Genomic DNA, 18,251 nt, shown 5'->3' with positions numbered 1-18,251 from the left:
TTTTTTTGTGTATAAATTGAATAAATTCTTGTACTGATTACAGAGACGACAGTATGTTGATATCTGGTACAGAAGATGGCGAATTGTGTTTATGGAGCATGAATAATTACAATTTACAATCTACTATTAAAGGTAAATATATTTTTTTCATCTTCAAGCTATCCTTTTAATTGTAAAAAAAAGTCAATGTTAAATAGTTATATGCACATGGACAAAAAATTGCAACAAGATACAAATTTTCTTAAGTCTTACATCTTTATTTATTTAATCATTTGTAGGCTTTAATTATAAAACGAAATAAGGATACTATAATTATTAATATCTGTTGATTGTTTGTTGTCTAAAGGTCATACATGCAGAGTAAACGCGATAACGTTCGATAAACAATGCAGCAGCATAATATCATGTGCAGAAGACAAAGTATTAAATATTATCGATGTTCGAACAAGTACACAGATATATTCCGTCAATTTAGAAAGCGAACCATTAACATTAACGTGGATGGGAACGTTTTTGCTGATAGGTGATAACGACGGAGATCTTAATGTATGGAATCATCAGGGAGCTGTATTCATTCCGCAAATACATTGTCATGATGGTACGTTATTATTATATTGCATATCACTATAGTATGGCAGATTTATTTAAAATAATCGGTTATTCATAGTAAACAGTTTTAATATATTAATAACTTATCTTATATTAACTATATTTTATTTCTTTTTATATTTTATAATCGAATTTATATGCAATAAATTACGTATTGACGGTTACAACATACATCTTTTCAGGACCGCTTTGCGCTTTAGCTGTAGCCGCTGATAATAATTTAATGATAACAGGCGGAAAAGACAGAAAAGTCATCGTATGGGAATGTCATACGCACTGACACAGTATTACAAATGCGTACTATCAATGTACAGGAAAGATTTTATGTAAATAGAATTTAGACCTAACACAATATTTTTATTACTTGTTTGTTATATAGAATAGGATACTAAAATCTGTACATAACATAAAATGGCACATTTAGAGAGTGATCCGGAAAAAAGTGTCAAAAGATTTAGAAGCATATAGTGCTTGTAAAAAGAAAATATCCGCAATAGTAATGCTATATACTCGAAAATTCTTCGATTCGTTTCAAGTTGCCCCCCGTATTAGATTCTTAACATGTATCATGAACATGTATTCTGAATTGCTGAAATATGTGTGGTTTATATCCGAGGAAAACAAAAGATTCCTCTTTAAATTATACATTTTATAACTTCTGGGATTTCTTCTTTTTTTTTTATGCATAAAATTATATTTGTTATACAAATATAAACTTATATATTGAATGTAAAAAAAAAATTAGTTGAATGTGTTAGATTTATAATATTCCTTTAATGGAAAATAAACTTTAACATTAATATTAAAATTTTGATGTAATTTATATAATATATATTGTATACATGGTGATATGTAATGTTACATTTCACTTTTTCTTAGTGGAATATTATTCTCGACTATACATCAGTCTTTCTACCTTGACAAAAAAATAAATAATTTCGTATTGTAATAAGCTATTGTAATATCATTGTATTTAATACAAAGTCATCAACTCGTAAGAGTTTATGTTGCAAAATGGGTAGTACTTAAAATGCGAGTACTGAATATTAAACATACACATTTTTATACACAGCATAAAAATTTGTACGTATATGTGTGTGCGTGTGTGCGCGCGCGCGCGCGTGCGTGCATACAGATTAATGTATATTTCACAGAATAAAAAATTAAAATAGATCAAGTTACATTTATACACATTTTGTATACGTGCTGTGTAAACACGTAAATTTTGACTGCAACATTCATAAAATGTACGCTAATTAAAATTTTAAAAGAATTAATTAAATTGACCATTTTATATTGTACAATATCAATATTATTCATAAAATTAATAGATGGATTTTGGACTCGTACAATATCTTATATTACGTTCACAAGAATCTCTCAAAGTGACTAGCGTGTATGCCAGAAACATGACAATAAATGCTATATAAAAATACTGAAGTAAAATGATTCATTATTATATTCCTATAGATAACAATGACTAGTATTGTATAAAACATTGCAAATCAAACAGGAACCTCGAACTTTTGTTTCTATATATGGTATTTTAACACTTTGTAGAATGTTCGTTACTGATTTATATTTACAAGATTCAAGAACGTTGTGCAGAATAGAATTTATGTCAAAATTTCGAGATAATCGAAGTAACATACATATGAAATCATCACAATGTATGAAAGTGTAACACGTTTAACAACTAAAAATATTTGTGGAAGCTTGTACTTTGGGAAGCTCTTGAACTTTCCTGTTTACTTTCTTTTTCTTATATCTATTTCTAGAATTACATTAACTCTGAAGAGTGCTATATCTACGTTGTTTATACATTTCAAGTATTACTTATTTTATATCGCATTAAGATAACTAATCAACAGTTACTTTCACAATCACAACTAAGTTGCATCCACGTGAGATTAACTTATAGTGTAATGTATATAATGATGTTTATGCTGAAATGTATTTCCAGATCTTATTTTGTGATGAAGAATTTGAAGATTCGATACGATACCAACGACGCATCACAACTGTTTTAATTGTTCATAAGTAATAAAAAATATAATATTCCACGGTCCCATTCTGAACCACGTCGGGATAAAACCTTTGTACAGGGCCAGAATACCTTCATTTTTAATCGTCTATGGGAAAAAAATTGTTTTTCTTAAAGATGGATGCTAGATGATATATATCAAATAAATAAAGCTTTATACCTGAACCAAACAATCCATACTGCCACTGTAAATGTATGACGAAGGCTTCGTGCCAACCATGTGTACTCTCCTTTGATTCATCAGTCGGGTCTAAAAGAAAGATATTTTTAAGGGAATAAATATTAACGTACGTTGCATAAATATAAAATAATCTACTTACACGAATTACGTCTATAGGCGTCGAAGCTACGGCACTCCCCATACTAGCTATAAAACTAGATCTAAAAAATATAATCACAATCAAGTACATTTACTCTGCAATATACTTAAAAATCATACTTAAAATAATTAAAAGAATTTACATTCAAAATATTTTTTAATTATAAATTTTCACGTATTGTAATTTTTTTTTTTTTTAAATAATATTCGCGTTGTTTTAAGATTTTTTAAACTGCAACGCCAAATTTTACATTATAGATCAAAATTAACCCTTATCCAGGCATTATAAAAAGTTAAGAATACATAATACCATGTCTGTACGATGGGTGTCAATATTCTTAGATGGAGCAAAAGTACATTTTCAAACATGAACAGCGAAATAAAAGCATAGGCAAAATGGGATTTTTTTACAGTAGAAAAATTAGCAAGGTATGCGGTGGACACGTAGTATTTTAGAAATTCCCAAAGCCCAAAATGTATAAATGCTAATCAAAAGATCTTTGCAAGGTAGTTTAACATGTATAATTATCTGGACGATTGTCTTAACGATTCTTGAACTTGAACACAGAGTGCTGAACACAGCTTCCGTGTCAAGCCTCTCTGGTCATCTCAAAATCCGTCTATCGCATGTGCCCATACGCGTGACAATGTCAAAGGACCTGGAAATAAAATTTCAATTTTAGGAGAGTTTTACTCCTTTCCTGCGATAACGTGTAACATATGGAATACTTGAAAATCGCGCACGTACTCTTTAAACCGCAGATAATAAAAATATAATAAAATTACATTGTCGGTTGTTTGAAAACAAAATTAATATAATTTTTCTATTATAAAGAAAGATATTTGATATTAACATACGTATTTCAATATTAAAACGTCTTGATGAATATATTGGTGCAAAATGCTAATAAATTCAGTTATTGTTCCGTTTCAAATGCATTTAATCACCTTGCTTAATGGATACCGGCACGTAAAAAAATTATTGAAAAATTAACATTTTTTAAAGTTTTTAAAAATATACGACATGATGATAAATAAATTAAAATGTTACATTTAGACGTATATGTATGCGCTATAAACATAAAGTATGTACGGCATATAAAACACACATCTACGTAAGCTTTACGAGTTCGTAACAACATTTCAAGCGATATGATTAATAATAATCCATAAAAAAAAATGTACGTGTCAAAATGTACGTGTTAAAATATACATATGTTAGAATATAGATAAGAGAAGAGTTAAATCGAAAGAAAAATCATGTTTATCTTTAAGATAAATAATTTCTAAATATATCGACAAAAATCCACACTCAATAAAATATAAAAGATTAATACATACTCTGTGGGACGCATGTTTCAGAATAAAAATTAAATATTAAACGATTTTTTACATAAAACTCCCAACATTTTTTCTTTCCAAGTGCCTTCTTCGTCCCAATACTTTTTTATATTCTTTATATTTTTAAATATTTGACATAATACGAGCATTTTAGATACAGATTTTAAAAAATGCTATATAATAGTATAGATATATATATGGATTTTATGAAAAACTTTCGTGCACTTTAATATGCACGGTATCATCTTATTAAATAGTTATGTGTAACTAATCAGAGAGGCATCTTTATACATATACATAAAAACAGTTCACACGTCGTAAGCTTGTTTCAAGTTTCAGATATAAACGTGTGTATATATCTTTTGTATTGTCACGTGACAATACTTTATTATGAAAGAATCAAGTGTGAGCTCTCCGGATAAGGGTTAATCAATAACTGACTTATAATATAATAAATAACATGTATATTAATAAATTTTGATATGTAACTTAAATAATATGTTGATAATGAATTTTTCATTTCTGTAAATACCTTTTTTTGTTAACAAGCATATGGTTTAGCATAGCTGTCAGAAATTTAAAAATAGTCCACCATGATAATCAGTAAACGTTTTTTTAAATATTTTAGGTAGATGTTATATCCACACTTAGTGAAGAAAAAAACTTACGCAAAATGATTACTAACGCTATTTCCCAACACATTCATAAATTTACTCTTGGTATAGTCATATATAGGTAGTTCTACAGCCGCGATAACGGCTGCTCGTTGAGCAGTTGGTCCAACACCCTGCGTAGAAAAATCAGTCTTTATATAAGCACAGAAAATTCACGTATTAATAAAATCGGTCATTTTGGTAAAAATACAATCTAGATAATAATCCTTCGAGTCAAAACATTCTTTCATTATAAACTTTGCAATAAAAGTAACTTTTAGCATCAATTTAATTCCAACGTGATCTTGTATGTTTCCAGTATTTTTAACATTCGATTTTTATCTCACGATGCATGACTTTTAAAAATGCGTGCTATATGCACGCGTATGTGAGTCCAAGTGATAATTTATTAAAAAATTATTTCTCGTACCCTCCAAAGCCCGCGAACACCTTCATGTCTATATACATCTTGGAAACAAGTAAATAGCGATGCATTTGTTTCATTGCCAGTTACTTGCATACGAACTTTTACTACGTCAGTAGGATTGGCAATTGCGCTTGACATAGCTCCAGCTAACGCTGCGCAAACAATGTTTATTGTGACTAAATCCCCCGTTGCCCATGTATCTATCGCAACTTTTTTGAGTGAATAGTAAGTTCCAAACTTTATAGTTCCGTATGTCGCTTGTCGTAAGATGGCAGAACTAATCCTAATAGAAAAAAACATTAACAAAAAAATCAACCTCATTAAAAATCTTGTATATGTTTAAGATTGAAAAAAAACCTCTATCTTCAATGATGATAATAATATTAAAATCTTGTAACTTTTTAATAGCACAAAAATTCTTTTTGATATTTCTCTATATCTGAGAATGAGATATTTTGACTATATCATATTTAAAATAATGTACATCATCATACACGGACACGTCTAAATAAAATAAGACAGACTTTAATGTCAAACAATATATATTATTTCTCATGTTACAATACTTACCCAGAATATAAACCTTTCATTCCTTCTTGTTTGGATATTTGTAATAAAGCGTCAATCATGCCAGAATATCTTAAACGTGCAAGCTTTTGATCATATTTCTGGCCTTGTACTTGTAATCGTGTTTTTGTCGTATCTAAGGGAAAAGTACCTAGAATAAAAGAAATGAAAGTTACTTTTTATTATAGTCCGTGTATGTACATACTGTGGACACGTTAAAATATATTATTTCAAACAATAATACAAGGATTATTATTTTTTATTATCTCCTTACACAGCTCTGCAACGATCGAAGCTAAACCTCCGTACACGAAAGGTCTCCAATCTTTCCACGTTCTCTCTCCCATCACCAGCTTTGATCTATTAAAAGGTAAAAACAGCGATGTAAATTAGATAGACTTACTAATAAAAAACATAAATCGGTAAGTTATAAAAAAATTAATCGACATAAAAGTTAAACATATTTTACTTTTCTTCCTTTTTTCTCACATATATTTTAATATATATGTTTAAATAAATTCTTTACGAAGACAGTGACATGTTAATACATCCCGGGGAGGGTTTTATATTTTTTAGGTTGGTTTTAATTTTTTATACACACTGCAAAATATATATATATATATCTATTTTATATCTATATATATCACCTCGACTTGTGGAAACGTCACAGTGCATATGACGTGATATGACGTTACATTAAAAAATATATTTGACGGTATGTACGACACGTCGATATCCGATATCCACTATCCACTGAGAAAACGTGTTTTTCAATGGAAATCCTCCATTACACACTGTGTGTTCCATAATCCATAGGGTCAGCTGAGTAGAGTTTTGGAACACACAACACAGTAGTGCACAGCACACTGTGCACGACTGCACGTCTATCACGTAGATTAGATGTTTTTTCAAGTATACGTCGTCAACCGTTAATATTCTCTAAACGTATCCCGTAATCTGTCAGTACGTTTCAAGTAAAGGTCAAGAATTATGGCAGCCGGTCCAATCGCGGAACGTAACCAAGGTATGTCCTGAGCTTTTTAGGTTAAATAATAAGAGATTGAGGTTATTCTCAAATATATCTTACATTATTGACTACACAGAGGATTTCTGACTCTGACACATAAATATGCATATTCGTACACTTGATTTATTAATTTTTGTATTTATCATCTATATCTTTGCTATGAAAATTTATAGATGCAACAATATACGTTGGAGGCTTGGATGACAAAGTTACGGAATCCCTCATGTGGGAACTATTTGTTCAATCAGGACCTGTTGGTAAGTGTGTTGTTCATTTTTACATACTATATAAAAAGAAAAAAGATATAATATAGATATAATATAGATTTGATTATATACACATTTACTACATACGTTTGAAAATAATATTACGCATCAAGATTTAAAATCACGAATATATTTGTCATGTGTATGAAACACAAACTGTCGGTTGTATCTAAACGTGAAAATGGATCGTTGTACGATAGCAAAGTTTCCTGAAATAAAAGATACAAAAAAGTGTATATACATATATAAAATATATTTTCAGTTAACGTACACATGCCAAAAGATAGAGTAACTCAAATGCATCAAGGATATGGTTTTGTTGAATTTATGGGAGAAGAAGATGCTGATTATGCTATTAAAATCATGAATATGATCAAACTTTATGGCAAACCTATTCGCGTAAACAAGGCTAGCGCGCACCAAAAGAACTTGGATGTCGGAGCAAATATATTTATAGGAAATCTTGATCCAGAAGTAGATGAAAAATTATTGTACGATACATTCAGTGCATTTGGCGTGATTTTGCAAACGCCAAAGGTATGTATACGTTATTTTCGTACACGCGATTATTTTTGAACTATTTTCGCGACTATTTTCTCTTCAACTTGTAAATAATTTTTACGTCGCAGATAATGAGGGACCCCGAGACAGGTAACTCGAAAGGCTTTGCTTTCATTAATTTTGCCTCTTTCGATGCCTCGGATGCCAGCATCGAAGCGATGAACGGTCAATATCTGTGTAATCGGCCAATCTCCGTGTCTTATGCTTTTAAACGCGACGCCAAAGGCGAGAGACACGGCAGTGCCGCTGAAAGACTTTTGGCCGCGCAGAATCCTCTGAGTCAAGCGGACAGGCCGCATCAGTTGTTCGCGGATGCGCCACCTCTGGCGCCGCCACCGATGCCAACGTCGAACGCGACGGCCCACCAACCTGCCCATCATCCTCAGCATCACGTGATGCATCATGGAATGGTCGTGCCACCACCGCCGCCGCCGTCTACTCCTGGACCGCCGATGGGTCATCCGCCTCCACCGCCCGTACCACCGCCACCGTCCGGTGGATTCCCACCGGCGAACATCCCTCCACCCCCTCTCCCTCCGATGTCGATGGCAGCGCATCCTCCACTACCACCCGGTATGCCACCCCCGTTGCCGCCTATGCCCGTGCCGAGTTCCCAGGCGCAGTCAGCCGCCTCCAGGATGATGGCACCACCGCCGCCACATTGGGCCGTCGGGGCACCGCCGCAGGGACAATTCCCACCGCCTCCGCCCCCATCTTCCAGCGGTGGTCCTCCGCAATTTGGACAGTATCAGCCGTCGCCGCCGCGACCTCCTCCGGCTTGGCGGCATCCTCCACCACCGCCTGTTTCGCAGGGTGGCCCCCCGCCCCCGCCGCCACCTCAGTTCCGACCCCCCTTCCCGCCAAGAGGACCGCCGCCGCCGCCGCCACCACACGACGGCAATCAATATTAATTAATATTCGTCAAGTGATATTTATCGTCACCGTGCGTGACACACGGAGATAACGATACACGTTTGTTTTATAATTATCGACAAATATATCCGTGATGGAGACATCTACGATACCGTGGTAGAAAAATCGACATTTTTGTAAAACTCATTTCTTCACCGTGTTCCCAAGTAAACTTGGTCATATTGTAGCGACTAAAGCTTACACGTAGTAAGAAGATTAAGGTGTGTGTGTGTGTGTGTGTGTGTGTGTGTGTGTGTGACTAACTCTATAACTGAGGTATTATTAATCAGCCTTAATCAGTAACTCTGCAATGCTGATGGGCATTAACGAGCACGTTATTTAAGGCACATAATGAGGGAACGATGTGCCACGTATAACCACGCGTTTCGCTTTATCGCCGTATCGATCGATTTTAGCGCCTGAACAATGTACATACATACCGCGTTCGTTCTATCGATTATTTCGTGCTTGACCCCAGGTCCAGTCTACGCGATAACGTTAGTCGAACGTGTCAACTCTACTGTCCAACACCCTTTAAAATTGCTACGTTTTGCGTGATTTGTAAAAGAAGATTGAACCAAGTGATCGTTTTTTTAAGGACGACGTTCGATGAAACGTTCTTGTGTACGATATATATCGCGACATTACATCGCAATGTTACGTTAACAAGTAAAAAAGCACGTCGTGGCGAGAGAGAGTCTAACTCGTGTGTCCTGAATAATGTCCAATACGTTGAATCGTGAATTATTTTAGACTACCACGCGCGACATCGATCTGTTGTCGCCACATCCGCCACACAGCTTGCCCAACACACGTGGAACGCTGGGACGGTTTTTGTTACGGAAACACGACGAGCAGTCGTCGATAGAGCGATAAATTTTAAATCATCTTGCATGCTACGGCAGGGAAAAGTGTGCGAATGTCGCGGAGTAGATATGGCACGAGTCTTTCATGACTGTAGAAACGACTTGGAACTTGAAAACGATAGCAACGATAACGCCGGCACAGCCATATCAGAGTATTGTCTGGGTCGCAGCTGTACGTTGCAGCGTCCCTCATCCGTGGTACAACGGCGACCACCACGTCACCTCTTGGAAGCCTGGTACTTTTGGCTAGGCATTGCCTTACTCGTTGTTTCTGTCATTTTTTCGGTGAGCATATATTTGTAAAAATGCATCGAGCTTCGTGCAGGGTGTCGGGTATCAATACCAGACTTTTCAAGTAGAAAATTCGAAAAAATAAAAAAAGTTTTTCTTTATTATCGCCATCTTTTTATTTTCGTATTGCGGCAAAACGATACGAGACGTTCTAAATCTTTCGTCGCTTGTTGTTTAGAGCGCGTCGTGCTAAAAAAAATTTCTACGTCGTTTTGAAATTTAAATGAGCGATATACGCTGCAATCACAGACGCGCACGACTGACCCAGACATGATATTTAAGGTATTCTATTCGGTGGACGTAACGCACTTGTCAACGATAATAGACGAAACGATCGGGAATTGAATCAGCCAAGAGCCAATCAAAACCAGATATCTATAAGTATAATTCCCTCGACGTTTTCGTCGCAGAGAAAGATGCTGGTACGCGGTGCGCAGCCGAGCTTCACACACATGAGTAAGAAGAGCAACGTCTTTTTCGTTTACGTTCATCGCTAGTTTATAATTAATCTGCATGTCATATATATATATATATATATATATATATATCTGAAAAGACTAATCTAATATCTGGTCAGTTGACCCTGGGCAAAGCTTAAATTAAGGGTAAATCTAATAAACAAAATCAACAAGCTGAGTAAGCCACTAAATATAATCATATCCAAGTACAATATATGCCTTGCATAATTAGTCGATCGGTCATCTATTCGCCCTGCTAAGGTCATCTTCTTTTACGGATCGATGGAAATTATATATATATAATTATATATATATATATATAGTACGCGTGACACCGATCTCTCGCGCATTTCTACGCGCTAATAAAACGTGGAAAATATTGATTTATATTTCAGCACCAGTCGTTGCGTAATAACAAAACGTCGCTTTGCCGATTCGTCGCTGCTCGCTGCTCGTCGCTCGTCGCAAGATCGAGACTCGAGACCGAAGAGACGTGACGTTCGAACGCTCCAAACTTGTCACGGCACGCAGCACGTGTCCTCTTCTCGTTTACCGGCGAAACGCGTAGTCGTGCCTATCGCCCTTCACTTTGCGCTTATATTGCTATGTATTATAATAACTGCTAGTAGATATATAGTTTGAACGTACAACGAACACAACTTCCGATAGATGCGAGAAGGACGTTTATCTTTCGAAAGATGAATCTTTGATATATATAATTATAATTCACGTAATATCAACTTTGAGAGAGATTTAGAGTTATCAAGGACATGGAGTTGATCGAACAACAGTTAATCTTAAAAGATTATAAACACTTACAGTATTTCAATGTTAATGCAAATGTAATTAAACGATCGATATATCTATTCTTTCGAGTAACGTTTCACCTGGGTCATGGTGCGGCATTGCGACACGCGACACGCGACACGGCGATAATCAGGATAACGACGCAGCCACGCTCTTTAATTCTCGCGCGTCGACGGGCACAATATAAGGCACAAGTCTCGTCGATGAGACTAACAATACGTGAGGAATGAGGAGGATGCTCGTGTCTCCGGCATCTAAACAACAATGGAAATGGAGAGAGGGTGCAGAAGCTAATTAAAAACGGTCACGCCGCGCCGGCGATGAGGTATCCTTCGCCTCCCTCGCGATTCGCGAGTACGAACGCGCGCGTGCGCGCGCGAATGGACCTCTGCTCTTCAACTTTCACGTTTCTTCGTTTTTTTTTTTCCAAATAAAATAAAGATATCCGTTTGTACTCGAACGATATAAGAAACATACAAGTAAGTATGTCATTTCTAAAGCGATCGGGAATGTAAATCGATGTGTATAATAAATAAATGAAATATGAGATCGTTCCCACGTTGCATTTTTTTTTTTGGCGATTCTTTGCGTAAGTAGTCTTAAATTCGAACATGTATGTACACAATGTTCTTCACTGCATTAGCAAAACATTGTTAAAATCGAAACAAACGGAGGCTTTTATACTTAACGATATTATACAATCTCTCTGATAGATTTAGCAGCTGAGATGTACCACATAAAATTAAGAGAGAATGACTCTTGTACGTGAAAGAAATGCTTGTGCCATGCTCCCCCGTAAATCTTTTTATCGCGCGTGTACACTCGATGACTCGATGACTCGATCCATTTGTGCAGCAAGAAGCGATCGGAGAACAGAGACCTCGTTAAACTGTAACCAAGTGTCATATTCCGATAACCCAACTCGGCTCTTAAGGAGGGTCCACATTATCGAGCAGAACCGCGAGCCGAACTTCGCCGCGAACCGACATTGTCGAGCCGACAAAGTTCGGCTCGATAATGTGGACGCATGATCGGTTCGCGGCAAAGTTCGGCTCGCGGTTTTGCTCGATAATGTGGACCCTCCTTTACAGTCTCTCGACTCTCGACGCGCGACGTCTCGGACTCGGACGACGCGACGTCTCGACGGAGGTCGATAAAGAAATGTGCAGACGCAAAGAGCGGGAGCTCTGGTTAATGTTGCACGCACAGGAAGCCAAGCGAGGACGTTTACTCTCGTCTGCCGTACTTGAAAAGTTAATGACTACGGACTGCGCGCTACGATTGAGTCATTGAGTGCCGGTCAAACGGAAAACGTTGCACGCCGCGTCGCGCTGCTCTCAACCGTGTCTCAACGAAATCGCTCGTCGCTCAATCGCTGCACGGTCCACCTTGTTTTCCACGATACGATACACGTATGTACACGTGTCTGTCACGCGATTGTCAACCCATCTACGTAATACGTATATGGTGGTATACCGTTGAGAGAGAGAGAGAGAGAGAGAGAGAGAAACAAGGAAGAAAAAAAAGAATCGAAGAATCTGAATTACGACATTTTATTATTACTCTGCTCCGCAAGATCATGTCCCTTGATCCTACCAATCTCGATTTTGGAATATTTTATTTCGGTCTTTTACACAATTTTTGTCTTTAAAACGTAGAGCGTACATATATTATAACTTATTATTTAACACTGTATTGTTTTGACGATGTTTTGGATTTTTAACGATGGGTAATAAATGAGAAAAATATTTTTCGAGAGAGAAATGATCAACATCAGAATCGGGTCTTGGATTTTTCCGCTATCGAGGCCTCCCGCCTCCGACTCCAGGTCGTCGTCGTCGGCGCCGTCTGAAGGAGAGCATCGTGATGAGTCGTCTCGCCCTCTCGCCATTCGGCGCCGTCAAAGTCTCTCGTTATAAGTATGTCCGATCCGAATCGTCGTCGGCGCGGGCGCGGGCGCGGACGCGGGACGAGAGTATCGTCTCTCGAAATATATAAAAGCGTATATGTGGGGACAAGTTGGCACGCGACGCGACGCGACGTGTCGTTCTTCCAATAAATCGACCAACTTTAGGAGCGCCGAACGCGGGGACTCGCGGCCACTGAGGCCACTGGCGCGAAAAAAGGGGATTCGCGGCAAAGAGCAAAGGCGCGAAGCGAGAATAATGTGCTTCGCGACAACCGGAACGACAGGGCCGACCGGGCCGACGGGACGCGCGGCCACGTTTACTAACGTCGTCGATGACGGAATTAAAATAGATACAGGAGTAACGCGTAACGCGTATCGAGGAGCCGGCCACGGCGCGACGCTCTTTTAGTGGGAGGCGCTAAAATTAGAGGTGCCCACGCGCGAGTATAAGCCTGGCCGGCCAGGCGACGAAACAGGCGCGTTTCGTCGCGGGTACAGCTTCCTGCGTTTCCTCCTTAGCGAACGCGCGAACACACTTCCAAATAGTCCTTTCAACCGATAAGACGTATAGACGCCGCGATCCGCTTCGGCGCGGCACGAGACGCGAGGGCGCGAGAGCCTGAGCCTGAGAATCGCGAGAGACGGCGACAATCGTGATATATGTATATATAGTGATTATGGCTCTACCACGTTCTATTAGCCGGCAAGCGATAAACGACGATTTCGTGATCCGATAAACGTGTAAACACGCCTCGGAGAGTCGGAGACCTTGCCGACCTTGCCGACCTTGGCAAGCGGACTAGAAGAGATGCCCACTCGTCGATCGATAATCGGTCGATCGTTAGCCATCAGATACCTCCTCGTGGGATGCATCGTGTCGTTGTCGACGAGTCTCGCGCAAGTCGAAGGTAAGCGAGCCACTTTTGTCACTTGTCACCGCGGCTACTGCACTCTGCAAGTTACAGTGCACACAGTGGTCACTGGTCACTCTCTACGTAGCGCAAAGAGGCGCTCGTTAATGACGAACAGCAAGTGCCATTAATTAACATCATTTCTTCCATGTGGTAGTGCGGTGCGTAGTGAGTAGTGAGCACTGCCCGCACTGGAGCAGTACAGTGCGAGCGCGTTCGACTTATGTATGTATATACTTAATTAATCCGTTCCAACAACTCGGTAATGAATAAAACTGTACCGTAGAGGACAACTGGAGCGTACGTGACATCGTGCTCATACGTTCCTCCTCAAGACCAAGTTTTATCGTTAATTAAGCTTTCAAAACGGCGTCTTATTCTTTATAACGTACCCAGTAAACACTATTATAAACACCATGTAACGTACGTAACGTACAGCTACAGGTTAGTTGGAATTTCCTACTCAACAATATAAATGCAATATACCACATGTGTAGGAACGTACACCTAACCTGCTGTACCTGTACGTTACATGGTGTTTGCTGGGTAGCAAGTAGCAATGTATCTTTACCAAACTTTATGAAATTCATAAATTATTGCGAATAGATATGCATTTGTCGACTTGCATTTGTAACTATAATACAATATTTTGCAATATAATTTAGACGCCCCCCCCCCTCTCTCTCTCTCTCTCTCTTTAATTGACTGTTGCACAAAATTATATTTTATAGGCAGGAAGTGCGTGTGTACGAGCAAGGCCTGCAAAGAAGCTGGCGTAGATACTTGTAGAACGAGATTCTTCTGTTACACCGAACTTATCGTGACAACGGGACGAGAAATCGGTGAAAGTACGACCACAAGAGGATGTACGGAGTACGTGTATCAATAACGTAAATCTAAAATCACTTTTTGATATTTAACGAAACTTGAGTATTTAACGAAGCATAAGTAAATATCAATTTTATAATATTCAAGTATTTGGGTGAGATTTTTTTCCTATATTAAATCAAATTTACGAAAAGATCAACAATAGGCGCGATAGCTATAACGGCACTCGAGAATCTTCCATCTTTCTATGTATTTTAACATGAGAGGAATGTAAAACCCTTAACAAAAATATATATATATATTTTTTTTTTATCTTATGCGTCGATTAAAGTCAACCAGTCGGGAGACAAGATTTTATGTCTTTTCAAAAACAGGATTTAATTTGTCGTACAAGTCTTGTGTGTAAGTTTGATCAACACTGTAATATAAATTCAGGAATGTGTCATGGCGCGCGAATAACCTTGACGAGGTAATCGAGCGAAAAGGTTTCCGCGATTTTTATTAAATGCCTCATTAATAACACTCTCGTGATCACCTTAAAAGTGGCAGTTACGACACGTTACAAGGATTCGTCCTACGAAATCCGGATATTATGTTAATAGGATTGTTTTCTGGTATACATTTTCTTCTCGCACAAGTTTTTGCAAAAGGTTTTGCCACGTTGTCCACGTCGAAATACGACAAAAGTTGAAATCTTTCGATTTAAATCGCTGCAAGACGATAAGAATCTCGCGCGCGCGATGTATAAATATTGAAACTTTCGACTCTCTCTAAATTCTCCAATGACGTTCCTCTTTACGAGGAAAATATAAATACGTGATGGTTGATTCAGCCCACTCGTGCACGCTCCATCAGATCATCAGATGTTGCAACTCTCGAGAGGTCAATGGTCATAACACTGCAAAAGTTGTATTACCTCTCGTGTGCGATAGTTCGATGACAGTGTTATAGGCACCGTGCAATGTAAGCACCGCCGAAGATCGTTCGATCGTTAGCTATATCGGCAACGCGGCGAGGCGGGCGGGTTCACGGAACTTAATCACGTAATGTTTGCAACATTATCCGTAGGGGTGCCACGCCATTGTTGTGCGAAACAAAGTCCTGGGTCACAAAGTCGCGGTCGGTCAACGCCGTGGAACTGTCGTCGGCGAGTCCCAGGATTCTCGTGCCCTGGCCCAGATTGAAATGTTGCAACAGCCACGACTACTGCAACGCTGATGCTGATGCTGACGACGACGACGACGACGACGACGACGACGACGACGAGAACGCGAGCATCACATGGACGCGCGAGAGAAAGATTCAGATGGATCAGACGCGTTCTACGGTGGATCGCGGGGTATTGATGGGCGATCTAACGTCAACGAATCGTGATACGATGCTAACGTTGCGGCCTGATCGAAAGTATGAAGATTCGACAGAATCGGCTGACCGACTTCTCCGGAATCGCATCAAGGCGCTACATATTGCCGCTCTCGTCCTTGCTATCGCAGCTCTCATATCCGTCCTGGCATCTTGCTACGTGGTTACAAGGTTCGCATATCTCTTTTCTCACATCTGTATCCATATATGTAAATTAATCCTTTATGTACTGCAAATCAATTGACTGCAAAAGGTCTGATCTCGAAGAGAAATCAATACCGATCAAGTATCTTGTTACATTTTCTTAAACTTATATTTTAATATTTTAATATAATAAAAAATTCCAAGACCCATATTCTGAACGCACTTTTATCGATAAAAGAACGTTCAGAATATGGGTCTAAATAAAACATGTACGTTAGAATTGAAAAATTAAATAAAATTATATATATGTGTGTGTGTGTGTGTGTGTGTGTGTGTATATATATATATACATATATATATATATATATATATAAAATAAAAGATAAGAAAAGATTTTTATAGCAATGTAAAACAATCAAGTAAAAGTTATCATCGAGATATGTGTGTGAGATACTGTGCGAAGAGACATTGTGGCACGTCGCACGGCCGTTAGTTTTATGCTGTCTGCACGTAACATTGGATATAATTAACGATCGGCGAAGATAAATCTATTCGAAAGCAGTCTTGGCAGAGCGCAGGGACCACCCTGTGTAACAGATCATGAGCATTGAGGCCATACAGCGAGTGTACATTGCACGTTTATAGTAGCCACCTACACGGCATAAGACTCGTTTTTCTCACGTGGAACAGCAACGTAGTTTGCGATTCCTCGATAGCAAATCCGCAATACACCTTCTATTAATATTCTATTAATATTGTTACGTCATGTATATCATTCGTGTATATCACGCTTGACACGCACGCACGCACGCACGCATGCGTGCAATATTATAAATAACATTTAGTAGTTTGTCTCAAGAGGGACGTGTGGACCGTCGATGCTCCTCCACAATCTACGTGACAGCATTCCTGCATTTTAGGCTCGTTCCTTATTATCTATCCAGTTTTCTTTTCTTCGGTTATACGACCGCACTTTTTCGGGGTAGTTTGTCGCGATGCACTAAAAGCCGCCTTCTTATCAGTCTACCTCTCGACAAGAGGCCGGCGATCCCCACAGGCTTCAGTCCTGAAAACCGTAGATAGCACACGGCTTGTGGGGGCTTCTCACACAGACCTGCCCTCTAATCTTCCTTCTCCGAATGGTTAAGTGGGTTTTCGAGTTCGGGAATGTCTCGGTTCGACCCACCTCATATACACCTTAGTAAACGCGCGCCATCGTTAGTCTCTTTATCTTTTTACCTTGGAATAGATGGCATCGCGCGCCATTTCTTCGCGTTTTATACCGATTAAAAGTGACCGCAAGGATTCTTAGCTATTCCATTCCATGAAAGAACGCTTTATCGCACGCGCTTTTCAACTGTCGAAAGTAAACTGTGGCGCTTTTCGCAACAATCCGACAATAAAATAAAAAGGTAAAAAATATACATATGTATATACATAATCCTTTTGCCAATGTAAGAATATGACAGAGTTGAGAGTATTGATAACTTTATATTAATATGTGTCAATAATTTGTTCTCATGTATTGGGACATTCAAAAATGTAAATTTAAACCATCCAAAATTCCAGCATCATCGTTTTCCGGCCAATATTAGAGACGTCGGCGTCGACCCTAGCGATAATTCAATCGAGTGGCACTCTCAGTGGAGTTGTTAAATACGTGATTCCTTTAACCATTGTATCGTTAACGATCGTTTCAGTTCCACGCGTTTTGTGTCGAAGGATTGTTTTCAATCACATCGTTTACGGTTTCTAATCCTCGTCAGGTAGATCCGAATAAACCTGTATAGGGACAGGGAGTCGAGACAAGGTCCGGTTTTAAGTGGACCGGAATCTCTGGCATCATGCGTGTCGAATCAATTTTTGATCGTGATTTATACACAGGAAGCTCGACGAGTTACTTAAGGGTACCGTGACGAAATAGTTTTCAACTGTAATTTAAATATACA

At 38.4% G+C, this 18,251-nt stretch overlaps 5 protein-coding genes across 6 annotated transcripts in view; 4 read left to right on the top strand and 1 right to left on the bottom strand.

The window, feature by feature from the left end:
- The window catches only part of LOC112455337 (protein FAN-like), a 6,423-nt gene extending 5,107 nt beyond the window's left edge, over positions 1 to 1,316 (top strand). Inside the window, exons 14-16 of the mRNA XM_025017184.1 lie at positions 44 to 132; positions 347 to 598; positions 792 to 1,316. Of these exons, the coding sequence (XP_024872952.1) occupies positions 44 to 132; positions 347 to 598; positions 792 to 889 (439 nt within the window). The 3' untranslated portion in view covers positions 890 to 1,316. The remainder of the gene's footprint in view (positions 1 to 43; positions 133 to 346; positions 599 to 791) is intronic.
- A 95-nt stretch (positions 1,317 to 1,411) lies between these two features.
- LOC112455343 (mitochondrial uncoupling protein Bmcp) lies at positions 1,412 to 6,710 on the bottom strand. Of its 2 annotated transcripts, none has more exons than XM_025017194.1 (8): positions 6,608 to 6,710; positions 6,235 to 6,320; positions 5,964 to 6,111; positions 5,397 to 5,676; positions 4,982 to 5,100; positions 2,974 to 3,034; positions 2,814 to 2,903; positions 1,412 to 2,741 (listed from the first exon to the last, which is right to left on the bottom strand). In XM_025017194.1, exons 2-8 carry the CDS (start codon positions 6,305 to 6,307, stop codon positions 2,625 to 2,627), a joined length of 888 nt encoding a protein of 295 aa, XP_024872962.1. In that variant the 5' UTR covers positions 6,308 to 6,320; positions 6,608 to 6,710; the 3' UTR covers positions 1,412 to 2,624. The 2 variants fall into 2 exon arrangements, with proteins under 2 accessions (XP_024872962.1, XP_024872960.1); XM_025017192.1 differs by lacking the exon at positions 6,608 to 6,710 and adding an exon at positions 6,430 to 6,579 and having other exon boundaries at positions 2,625 to 2,741.
- Positions 6,711 to 6,829: 119 nt separating this feature from the next.
- LOC112455341 (splicing factor 3B subunit 4) lies at positions 6,830 to 8,852 on the top strand. Its single transcript, XM_025017190.1, has 4 exons — positions 6,830 to 6,984; positions 7,161 to 7,244; positions 7,516 to 7,790; positions 7,883 to 8,852. Exons 1-4 carry the CDS (start codon positions 6,951 to 6,953, stop codon positions 8,723 to 8,725), a joined length of 1,236 nt encoding a protein of 411 aa, XP_024872958.1. The 5' UTR covers positions 6,830 to 6,950; the 3' UTR covers positions 8,726 to 8,852.
- A 102-nt stretch (positions 8,853 to 8,954) lies between these two features.
- Positions 8,955 to 11,702, top strand: LOC112455379. Its single transcript, XM_025017267.1, has 2 exons — positions 8,955 to 9,892; positions 10,165 to 11,702. Exons 1-2 carry the CDS (start codon positions 9,620 to 9,622, stop codon positions 10,378 to 10,380), a joined length of 489 nt encoding a protein of 162 aa, XP_024873035.1. The 5' UTR covers positions 8,955 to 9,619; the 3' UTR covers positions 10,381 to 11,702.
- A 105-nt stretch (positions 11,703 to 11,807) lies between these two features.
- Positions 11,808 to 16,607, top strand: LOC112455345. Its single transcript, XM_025017195.1, has 3 exons — positions 11,808 to 13,965; positions 14,700 to 14,841; positions 15,865 to 16,607. Exons 1-3 carry the CDS (start codon positions 13,866 to 13,868, stop codon positions 16,400 to 16,402), a joined length of 780 nt encoding a protein of 259 aa, XP_024872963.1. The 5' UTR covers positions 11,808 to 13,865; the 3' UTR covers positions 16,403 to 16,607.
- Positions 16,608 to 18,251: the final 1,644 nt, after the last annotated feature.

This window comes from Temnothorax curvispinosus, unplaced genomic scaffold, assembly GCF_003070985.1.
Source record: "Temnothorax curvispinosus isolate PA1 unplaced genomic scaffold, ASM307098v1 QBEX01006032.1, whole genome shotgun sequence".
Lineage (NCBI taxonomy): Eukaryota > Metazoa > Arthropoda > Insecta > Hymenoptera > Formicidae > Temnothorax > Temnothorax curvispinosus.
Note: the sequence above shows the minus strand (reverse complement) of the source record. Positions and strands in the feature narration are given on the sequence as shown.

Bases quoted from the DNA above. Each gene is read 5' to 3' on its own strand.
- LOC112455343 (XM_025017194.1), bottom strand. From the start codon at position 6,307: ATGGGAGAGAGAACGTGGAAAGATTGGAGACCTTTCGTGTACGGAGGT. The intron at 5,101-5,396 runs GTACGAGAAATA...TTTTCTACGCAG, and splicing joins GTGTTCGCGGGCTTTGGAGG to GGTGTTGGACCAACTGCTCA. The intron at 2,904-2,973 runs GTAAGTAGATTA...TCTTTCTTTTAG, and splicing joins CGCCTATAGACGTAATTCGT to ACCCGACTGATGAATCAAAG.
- LOC112455379 (XM_025017267.1), top strand. From the start codon at position 9,620: ATGCTACGGCAGGGAAAAGTGTGCGAATGTCGCGGAGTAGATATGGCA. The intron at 9,893-10,164 runs TAAAAATGCATC...CATGATATTTAA, and splicing joins TTTCGGTGAGCATATATTTG to GGTATTCTATTCGGTGGACG.
- LOC112455345 (XM_025017195.1), top strand. From the start codon at position 13,866: ATGCCCACTCGTCGATCGATAATCGGTCGATCGTTAGCCATCAGATAC. The intron at 13,966-14,699 runs GTAAGCGAGCCA...TATATTTTATAG, and splicing joins GAGTCTCGCGCAAGTCGAAG to GCAGGAAGTGCGTGTGTACG. The intron at 14,842-15,864 runs GTACGTGTATCA...CATTATCCGTAG, and splicing joins ACCACAAGAGGATGTACGGA to GGGTGCCACGCCATTGTTGT.
- LOC112455341 (XM_025017190.1), top strand. From the start codon at position 6,951: ATGGCAGCCGGTCCAATCGCGGAACGTAACCAAG. The intron at 7,245-7,515 runs GTAAGTGTGTTG...ATATATTTTCAG, and splicing joins TGTTCAATCAGGACCTGTTG to TTAACGTACACATGCCAAAA. The intron at 7,791-7,882 runs GTATGTATACGT...TTTACGTCGCAG, and splicing joins TGATTTTGCAAACGCCAAAG to ATAATGAGGGACCCCGAGAC.